This window comes from Moschus berezovskii, chromosome X (assembly GCF_049115385.1).
Source record: "Moschus berezovskii isolate FMDL1 chromosome X, NW_MosBer_1.0, whole genome shotgun sequence".
In the NCBI taxonomy this organism is placed as follows: Eukaryota; Metazoa; Chordata; class Mammalia; order Artiodactyla; family Moschidae; genus Moschus; species Moschus berezovskii.
Genome location: NC_142488.1, coordinates 70198569 through 70209388, shown reverse-complemented (window position 1 = coordinate 70209388; position 10820 = coordinate 70198569). Strand labels below are relative to the sequence as shown.

Genomic DNA, 10820 nt, shown 5'->3' with positions numbered 1-10820 from the left:
CACCTCAATGGCTTCATCCTAATCACCTGAGTCTGGGGCACATCCTTAATTTTGCACCAGAAGTAAATGCTTTAATTGCTTCATCCTAGTCCAGGCTCTGTGCCCTAAACAATTTCATGTATGGTATCTTCCTGAGATCCTTCACTAAATGCCACCTTTGGATTCATAATCCATTGTATCAGCCTTTTCCCTCTAGATAGTCCTTTGTTATTACCTCACACAGAGTGCCATTGAATTATTGGTGAACTCCCACCAAGTAGGATAGTGGTATCTATCAGATGTCCCCACCTTCAGGTTCCTCTTGCTCTTACAGTTCCAAGTTTTGAGGCTCTCCATCTGCGAAAGATGCGCCGTTTTGGCACCCTGATCCTGCCAGGACCACAATTTTGGAGTGGTGCAAAGTCCCCACAACCTGAGAAACAGCTCCACTCTTTTCTACTTTCTGAACGAGTACTCCTCTCATGTCATCTACATCCTCCTGCCAAAGGTAGAAAGGAAAGACTGGAGCCTAGGCCCAATCCTGTCTGAAAAGCACTTTCCTTCCAGGAAGAAACTTTTGAAGACCGTGGAGAAAGCAAGTGCAGTGACTTTCTCCTGTTATTACTACATATAGGAAAAAAAAAGAAAAGAAAAGAGAACCAATAAGGACAATCCCAGCTTTCCCGCCGGTTTTATGCTTCAGCCCTTTGTATCCACTAAGTCAAGGTGTTCCTCTACCCCACCAGCAGTCGGAGCAGGCAGCCTTCGAGGGCTTCGGGAGTCCGTGGGCCACGCCCCCTGTGCTGGTCACTCCTCTTATTGGTCTGACAGCCTGTCACTCAAATTTGGCTCCCACTCCTGCTAACCATTCACGTAGCTTGGTTGTGTCTTGGTGGGTTTAATGTTGCCAATAACGAGAGTTTTTTTTTTTTGAAGGCAAGTACAGGTCGTACTTTAATTAGTTCATTGAAAACTCAGTTGCTCTCTGAGCGGTTGTATAGAGACTGCTTTCGGCTTTTTTTCTGCTGACTGCTAAGATCTCCTATAGAGAGCTGCAACAATGCCCAAAAGAAAGGTAAGTGGAATAGGAAGATAGAAGGGGTATTAGCGACTGAAATACATATTTCCTAATCGGCAGAGACTTTAAAAAAAAAAACATTTTGGTTTCTAGTTCGATTTTGTGAGATGCCTAAGGGGAGGGAAGGATAAATATCGGTTAGTATAAGGTTGAGGATGGTCTTTCACGCAACTAGTAGTTCACTTTTGGCTTGTTTTGTTTAAGGAAAAGAATCGCTTGAGAGGTGTCTCCGTGCTGAATTACATACAGCCATAGCGCTGTGCTGTCGCTTCCTACCCCACCCCCCTTCCTCCGCTTACCCTATTGGAGAACTCTTCTCCCAACCACACTTTCAGGCACTAATTTCCTCCTCAGCCTCCAGCTTTCCTCCGGGAACCGTCCCGTTTGGGGGAACGAAGGCCATGGCTTTCTCCCGTATTTATTTGCCTTTGTTCTTCCCGTTTTCTTTTTCTTTTTTTCCCTCCTCCACTTCTTGTCAAGCCAGATGGCTTTGCAGTGGTAATCCTGTGCCATTAGGGGGCGCAGACTTCAAACTGTCCTGGAGAAAGTAAAGATTCACCGCTGTAATAGCAACTTTAGGCCCGAGAGGTCTGATCCTCTCCAAGCTCACTGTCTAAAGGTGGAAGAATGATAAGAGAAATGCGTCAGATAAACTATTGCTGATCTTGGGGTAGCGTGGATTTGCTCACTTTAGACACGAAGAAGTGATATGAGCTATTCAAGGGCTGTTGGTCTCCTGCAAACCCTCACTTAAAAAATCATGACTCCTCTCTTGGACAAGAAAGAAATTCACACTCGGTGTTGATTTGTTTATTTTTTTTGTTGGGGAGGGGTTCCCTTAGAAGTGAAGTCGATCGCTGTTTCGTTGCTTGATAAAATTGTAAAATACTGTGCTAATGTAAGGCGTTATTTTTTTTTCAAGTATTATTCCTCTCTATTCGTTTGTCTTCCCTACTTTTAGAAATAGGAATAAGACTGAAATTCCCCGGCGCTCTGAGGCTGTATGACTCGTGCAATAGCTTAGTAATTCCCAGTCTAAAAGGACATAAAACAATGGTTTCTAATCACCAACCCCCTTCCTGTGATTCCCGCCGCTGCGCTTTTCTAGGCTTGTGCAATGGATCTTGCGATTTTACAGAGCTGACAGCAACCTTGTAGCAGGTAGTGGCGGGAAGTTTTAAAATCCGCAGCCGGCTTCTCAATAAAACGCGCTGACGTTGTAACAAAGAGGTAACCCCCCCGCCGCCCCAAAGGATTGTGGGGATTGTAGTTCCTGTCTGCAGAACTTGGAGGGGATAAGCGAGCATCAGATAAGTACAATTATATCTCAAGCATGAGGCTAAACAGACGGGGAAATTGCATGAAGCTCCGCCCTTCATTCTGCTCGCCCTCCCTCATCCTTTTTGACTTTAACACGGGCTACAACAGTTGGATTTAAAATTAAAGTTTGTTTTTAGGAGATACAGTTTATACAAAAGAATGAAATTGACTATCAGTTGTATAAACGTGTCTTGGTAATTCATTTGCATCTTGCTGTATATTTGCACGTTAGTAGACAGCATGCTACTAGGCAATAATGGGTGGCTACTTGAGCAGAAATCCAGGAAAAAGTCATAAGCTGTTATAGTGCAGACTGCAATCTATAAGCAATATTTTCAGATCTATACATTTATATCGATGATCTTATTTCTGTGTGGTTTCCTCCCCTGTATAGGCTGCAGGTCAAGGTGATATGAAGCAAGAGGTGAGTTTCTTTAGTTTTACAGTCTGTCTAAAAAAATTCACTTGTTTTATAAAATTGACACATAAGCAACTAAAACCTAAATGCTGGTTAGTGTATTTGTACCATATGAATACCAATATGGTATGCCAGTGGTCTCTCTCAGGAGTAGTAGGTATTGAAAACTCCAAACTTCTTGGGACTTAAGATGGTATTGTGTTTAAGATCTGGAGAGAGCTTCTTTCTTTTAACTAATGAATTGCTTTGTCAGTTTGCAAGAAAGGGCTATATTTTCATTTCTAAATATACTGTTGCTAGCCATTGTGTTAATTTAGCCTAGCAATTGAAATTTAATTTGGAATTTTTTTCTTAAAATATGAAGGGTCCAGAGAAGGAAAAATCAAAACTTATATTTTTATTAGTTCGATGATATTTTCTAATCAAGCTCACAATACTTCTTAGTGACAACATATATATAGTGTTACACTAAATATTTTCACAACAATATAAATATTTCTAGTTTTGTGTATCCATAATTCTCTTAACTGATAATTATTTTTAACTTATAGCCAAAGAGAAGATCAGCCAGACTGTCTGCTGTAAGTAGTCTTTTTTAAAAGTTGTCCATGTATTGTAAAATGTAATTTTAGACTTCAGGGGATCCTGGACAATGTTAGTCATTTAAGACAAGATTTATTTTTGATGTTTTAAGAAAAACTTTCTCACTAAGGAAATATTTTTGTTCTAGTTTTCAGTTTGAACTACACCCATTTATTTTAATCACGAAATTGAATTTCAGTTAGTGATCTTTCTTTAATTATGATGTCTTCTCTTTCTTCCCCCGTGCTTTGCACTTCCTTCTTTCTTTCTTTTTTTTTTTTTGCAGTTGCCTGTGCCCATTATACCAGATTTGAAGTCCAAAAGAACATCAACTCCAAGGGTAAATATTCAGCAAGAAATATTGAGAGAAACTTGCTTTTCTTCAGAAATAGTTTTTTGGAAAGGCATACAGTTGATCATTTTACTTTATTTTCTTTTCAGTTAGTCATATATTATATTATTTGTTGTTGTGATTTGGTTGCTAAGTCGTGTCCGACTCTTTTTCATCACCATCGGCTGTAGCTCGCCAGGCTCCTCTATCCATGGGATTTCCCAAGCAAGAATACTGGGAGTGGGTTGCCATTTCCTTCTCCAGGGGATCTTCCCAATCTACGGATCAAACCTGCCTCTTCAGCATTGGCAGGCAGATACTTTACCACTAAACCACCAGGGAAGACCTATATTACATTATACATCATACCATATGGTACATGTCAACCCTTTGAGTAGGAAATATTTGTTTGTGTTCTGTGGTTTTCTATTGACATTTTCCCTAGGAAGAGACAAAACAAAAATTTAGTTGGATAGGGCCATAAAATGTACATGCTTTTGAATTCATGCAGTTACAATACCAATATTCCTGGGAAAACACAAGGTGTAAACTGTAGTAACCAAAGTAATATTTTGTGATAATAATAGTAACTAACATTTGATAATACTGAACAATTTGCAAAGTGCTTTCACATACATTGTTTTCAAATGCACACAATTGATTTTATATAGGCTTCTATGTTCTGGTGTTGTGGTTAGAAAAATATTAAAAATAGAAATAGCTTCAATATTAAGCTTACTTTTCCCCCTATATTTACCTTCATTTACATGTAAATGTTTGTGAATATAATATGATTTTATTTATTTTTAGAATTCTTTATTGAGGCATTGTTGATGTTTTAAGGATAGGTGGAATTCTTTAATTTTATTTTATTTTTAATTGGAGGACAATTACATTATGATATTGTGATGGTTTCTGCCATACATTAACATGAATCAGCCATAGGTATACATATGATATACGTCCCCTCCCTCTTAAACCCCCCTCCCTACACATCTCACCCCTCTAGGTTGTCATAAAGCACTGGCTTTGGGTTGAATTCTTAACATCATAAAACATGAAGGCTAGCAGAAATGTTAGAAATAATCTAATCCCATAATTTTGTGACTGAAGAAACTACATTACAGTTGTATTCATAAAATGCTTTGAAATCCTTGATTAAAATACCTTGCTAAAACTATGGCCATAATTTTATTAATCATAGTAAATGACAACAGAAGAGAAAGTTCCTATTTGGTTTTTCTCTATTTCACATTTCAAGGTCACTATTTATAAAATTAAATACTCAACTTATAAGTTGTTAAAATAGCAAACACTGTTTATTTCTTCTTTTAAAAAAGTGCTAGAATAAACCATAATATAAAAACACTTCACCCTCCTTGCCTCTCAGTTTCTCATGTGTTAAAAGGATAATAGCATATCTATATAGCATTTTACAGTTTCCAAAGTAATTTCACATATATTTTATCATTTGCTTCTTACAACATCCTGGTAGGTAGGTGGTATTACTCTCTCTTACATTTGAAAAAATAAACACTGAGAAATTTATGCTTTTGCTTAAGTTCACATCAAGCAAGAAACAGATCCAGATTTAAAACACGTTTGCTGGCCCCTTAATCCACTGCTCTTTCTACCACATGCACACTTAGGGCAAAGAGCTTTCTTGAAAATAAATCATGATTCAAATCATTCTAAAACGTGCAGCCCTAAATATTGAATCACTAATATCCCCAAGTGATCTCTTTCAAATGTATTTAAATTGGTGCTGTCCCTAACTTAGTATTTTTCTTAATTATTACCAATGGAGGCTCTGCAATCAAAAACCCTGTTGCTAATTATTAGACATGACAGGGATAAACTGGTCCTTTCTAATCAAAGATAATTAATTTACCAAATTTTAACCCAATGCTGGCAATTGGCCCTGAATAGCTACTGGTCAGCATTCTAACTTGGTGCTTTTCATCTAAGAGAAACTTTGATTTATATCAGAGGAATAGTATTCATTTTAATTCTATTTCAAGTTTATAATGACACTGAAAGTATTTTAAAGCTTTTCCATAAACTATTACAACAGGTGGTAAAATAGTTGCACCATTTACTCAACATACCAATTAAATTGTGTATTTATATTTTTACTGTTTTGTGTTGCTGGACAGAAAATGAAGACCAAAAGTGATATGATGGGAAAAAACACAGATGCAAGTGCCAAAACCATAGCGGAAACCAAGAAAGAAGTTGTTAAAGAATACAACAATGAAACTGCTGAAAATGGAGAAGCCAAAATTACAGAGGTATATTCGAATTTGTCCATTTGAAAGTTTAACAATGGGTTCAACTGAAAGAAATCTTGTTTGCCTTATAGTTTAAAAGTTGAGAAACATTACATGAATATGACTCCATAGTGTTTTAGTCTGTTCAGGCTGCTGTAACAAAATACTACAGACTGGGTGGCTTATAAATAGCAGAAATGTGTTTTTCCTTTAGTTCTAAAGGTTGGGAAGTCCAAGATCAAGGCAACAAGATTTTTGATATCTGCTGAGGACCTGCACAATTGCATTCACCTCACATGCTAGTAAAATAATGCTCAAAATTCTCCAAGCCAGGCTTCAACAGTAGTTGAACCGTGAACTTCCAGATGTTCAAGCTGGTTTTAGAAAAGGCAGAGGAACCAGCGATCAAATTGCCAACATCCGCTGGATCATGGAGAAAGCAAGAGAGTTTCAAAAAACATCTATTTCTGCTTTATTGACTATGCCAAAGCCTTTGACGTGTGGATCACAATAAACTGTGGAAAATTCTGAAAGAGATGGGAATAACAGACCACCTGACCTGCCTCTTGAGAAATCTGTATGCAGGTCAGGAAGCAACAGTTAGACATGGACATGGAACAACAGACTGGTTCCAAATAGGAAAAGTAGTAGATCAAAGCTGTTTATTGTCACCATACTTATTTAACTTATATGCAGTGTACATCATGAGGAACGCTGGGCTGGAAGAAGCACAGCTGGAATCAAGATTGCCAGGAGAAATAGCAATAACCTTAGATATGCAGATGACACCACCCTTATGGCAGAAAGTGAAGAACAGCTAAAAAGCCTCTTGATAAAATTGAAAAAGGAGAGTGAAAAAGTTGGCTTGAAGCTCAACATTCAGAAAACAAAGATCATGGCATCTGGTCCCATCACTTCATGGGAAATAGATGGGGAAACAGTGGAAACAGTGTCAGACTTTATTTTTGGGGGCTCCAAAATCAATGCAGATGGTGATTGTGGCCATGAAATTAAGACTCTTACTCCTTGGAAGGAAAGTTATGACCAACCTAGACAGCACATTAAAAAGCAGAGTCATTACTTTGTCAACATAGGTCCATCTAGTCAAGGCTATGGTTTTTCCAGTGGTCATGTATGGGTGTGGGAGTCGGACTATAAGGAGAGCTGAGCGCTGATGAGTTGATACTTTTGAACTGTGGTGTTGGAGAAGACTCTTGAGAGTCCCTTGGACTGCAAGGGGATCCAACCAGTCCATTCTAAGGGAGATCAGTCCTAGGTGTTCATTGGAAGGACTGATGCTAAAGCTGAAGCTCCAATACTTCGGCCACCTGATGCGAAGACCTGACTCATTTGAAAAGGTCCTGATGCTGGGAAAGATTGAGGGCGGGATGAGAAGAGGACAACAGAGGATGAAATGGTTGGATGGTATCACTGATTCAATGGACATGATTTTGGGTAACCTCCAGGAGCTGGTGATAGACAGGGAGGCCTGGCATGCTGCAGTTCATGGGGTCACAAAGAGTTGGACACAACTGAGCGACTGATCTGAACTGAACTGAACATAGGACCTGCTTCCTGGTTTATGGATGACAGTCTTCTTGCTGTGTCCTGACACCATAGAAAGGGTGAGAGAGCTCTCTGGGGCCTCTTTTATAAGGACATAAATCCCTTTCATGAGAGCTCTGCCCTCATGACCTAATCACCTCCCATTGACCTCACCTCCAAATACCATCACATTGGAAATTAGGTTTCATCATATGAATTTTGAGGGGCACATACATTCTATGTGCAGCATATAGTATAGTGGTAAGTAAGAGGAAAAGAAAGAAAATGAATTTAAAATTTGAGAATTTTCAGGAATGGGTATGGGAGCAGTGGGTTAGCACTGATATTAATAGAACAATGCCAGTGATCGTGACTTGATAATCCAATGACTGTCTTATTAAATATAGAGTGATCCTCTATTCCTTTTGTCAGTACATGGGCTATTTGTAAATTCCTTCTCAAGACCATATGAGTCTTTTTCCCTCTTCAGATTTCAAAGCAAATCAGTATGTTTATGTTTCCAATAGACCTTGCTTTGCATGTTTGTCTTACCACATTTTTCAGTATTATAGTTAAAACAATGAAAATGGGATTTAATGCCAAATCTATAAATCAAACCTGTGCATATAGGGAAAATCTTTTGTAACTGATCTGATGACATCTGGTAAAAGCCTTTTCAACTAACTTTTTACAAAGTAAACCTAAATATCACCAATATAGAAATAAAATATATTATTTCTTCAAGAAATATATTTTGTATATCTGTATAGTACTCATCAAGAATTATTGATAAAGAATGTCATTTTTTGTTTATTTATTCTGTTTCCTCATATTTGTAATGAAAATCATTTATATGAATAGGTTTTTCCAAATTTATTGTTCCAAATATCTATTTGTGCATGATTATGTAGAGATACTTTAATTAATCCTATTTCATATAATGCTTCCTTATGACATGTTGTTTAAGAGGCCTTTTCCACAGGGAAAGTACTTTCTTTAATAAGATAGCTATAATTCTGTCTTGGTTCCAAATTTACAAATATAATCTTGGTTTTTCTTCTATATTCATTATAGGCACCAGTTCCTGAGAGAGAAATAGAGGAAATAGAGGAAAAAATTGAAGGTATCAAAGAAAAAGGAGAAGAAAAGAAAGAGGCAGTGGCAAAAGATGGAAAAGAAGATGAAAAAGATCAAAAAAGAGATGGAGATCAAAATAAGGAAGTGAAAGGAAAAGATGTAGAGGAGGACAAAGATGGAAATGGGAAAGAAGATGAAAAAAAAGTTGAGGGGAGAAAAGAGAAAGAAGAAGATGGAAAAGAGGAAGAAGAAAAGAAAGAAACTGGAGATGGAAAAGAGGGTAAAGATAGAAAAGGGAAAGGAGAAGATGGCAAAGAGGAAGAAGATGAAAAAGAAAAAAGAGATAAAAAAGAGAATGAAAATGGGAAGGGGAAAGGAGAAGATGTCAAAGAATCTGAAGATGGAAAAGATAAAAGAGATGGAATAAAGGGAGAAGCTGGAAAAAAGGATGAAGATAGAAAGAGGGCTGATGGTGGAAATGAGAAGGATGATGAAAAAAAGAAAGAAGGAAAAGAGAAAGAAAATGGAAAAGAAGATAGAGGAGATATAAAAGATGAAAGCAAGGCTGAAATCGGAAAAGAAATAACCAAAAGAGAAGAGGTCAAAAAAGAAGATGGAAAAAAAGAAGAGTCTCAGAATATTGCTTAAAGCTACGCTATATGGTTTCATAGTTTGGTAATATGTACTTCTATGTTGTAATGTTAATAGAGATGAACATTTTTATCAAATATTTTAGAGACACAGCTTTTCTTTAACATCAATTTAGTTTCAGAACATCTTCATACTGTTCATTAGTCACAAAGTTCCTAACATTGAATTATTGTCTATAAACTCTGTGATTATAATGGTGGAATATATAGAAAAAATATGCTTACAACTTTGTCAGTGAATACCCTTTTCTGTAATTTATATGTTAAATCTTTGAATTTTAATTCTACTCCTAAATGTGATAATTTCACAAAATGGAGAGATCCCAAAAGAATTTCCTAGGTTCTATAGGTTGTTTTTATAAAGAAAGTGAACTATTTTCATGTAATGGTAAGAGTTAGAATCATCTTTCCCAAATATAACTGTGATATTACTTGGGAAAAATACAATTGAAATTCCATTTTTAAAATAAATACAAATGTTTATTTCAGAAGGGAAGTTCTGATAATACGTGTATTCACAACATTTTATTGGATTTATCTTAATAAAAATTATCTTCAAAGATGATTGTAGTTTGTTATATCTCCAAAATTGCAGTTAGTGAAATATTATAATGCTTTTTTTTTCTATTGCAATGTTCATGAAAATATTTTTAAAAATTTTTACTGAGAGAAAATAAGCATAAAATTCACCATTTCAGCCATTTCAAAATGTACGATTCTATGGCTTTAGTATATTCACAATGTTGTGCAACCACTATCACTATCCACTATCTAATCCCATGATATTTTCATCACCGAAATAGTTAGAGGTCTTTGTCCATTCACTTTAACCAGTCCCATCACTGAGCCCTGGCCACTAATTTGCTTTCTGTATCTATGTGTTTGCCTATTCTGAACACTTCATAGAAATGGAATCATGGCCTTTTGTATCTGGCTTCTTTTACTTAGAATAGTTTTTCAGATTCATCCATGTTGTAGCATGTATCATTACTACATTTCTTTTATGGATGAATAATATTATATTGCATTATATTGTACTACATTGTTTGTTGAAGAATATTTGAGTTGTTTCTGTTTTATCAATTATAAATAATGCTATGAACATTCGTGTACAAGTTTTTGTGTACATGTATGTTTTCCTTTCTTCTGGTTATATAGCTAGGAGTAGAACCACTGAACTATATACTAGTAAGTCTATGTTTAACTTTGAGGAACTTCCAGACAGTTTTCCAAAGTGGGTTCAGCATTTTTTATTCTCACCAGCAATGTATGAGTGTTCTAATCTCTCCACATCCTTGCCAACACTTGTTATTGTCTCTTTTTTATTATAGAAATCTTAATGAGGTGATTTTGGAGTGATCAAAATCATGTTAATTTTATTTGCATTTCCCTAATGATGTTGAGCATCTTCTCATGTGTTTATTGGCAATTTGGATAACTTCTTTGGAAAAATGTCTAACAAACACTTAACCCATTTTTTACCTGGGTTGTCTTTTTAGTATTAAGTTGTAAGACATGTATATATTTTAGATAGAAATCCCTTATCAGATGTAATGATTTGCAAAATATT

At 36.3% G+C, this 10820-nt stretch overlaps 1 protein-coding gene across 1 annotated transcript; it reads left to right on the top strand.

Annotated features, from left to right (window-relative positions):
• Positions 1-847: 847 nt before the first annotated feature.
• On the top strand, positions 848-10590 carry HMGN5 (high mobility group nucleosome binding domain 5). The gene is made up of 6 exons (XM_055393706.2): positions 848-1054; positions 2772-2801; positions 3347-3376; positions 3664-3717; positions 5865-5999; positions 8598-10590. Exons 1-6 carry the CDS (start codon positions 1040-1042, stop codon positions 9246-9248), a joined length of 915 nt encoding a protein of 304 aa, XP_055249681.2. The 5' UTR covers positions 848-1039; the 3' UTR covers positions 9249-10590.
• Positions 10591-10820: the final 230 nt, after the last annotated feature.

Excerpts from the sequence above, each read along its gene's own strand:
- HMGN5 (XM_055393706.2), top strand. Across the intron at positions 2,802-3,346 it reads AAGGTGATATGAAGCAAGAG|CCAAAGAGAAGATCAGCCAG; the intron begins GTGAGTTTCTTT and ends TTTAACTTATAG. Across the intron at positions 3,718-5,864 it reads AAAGAACATCAACTCCAAGG|AAAATGAAGACCAAAAGTGA; the intron begins GTAAATATTCAG and ends GTTGCTGGACAG.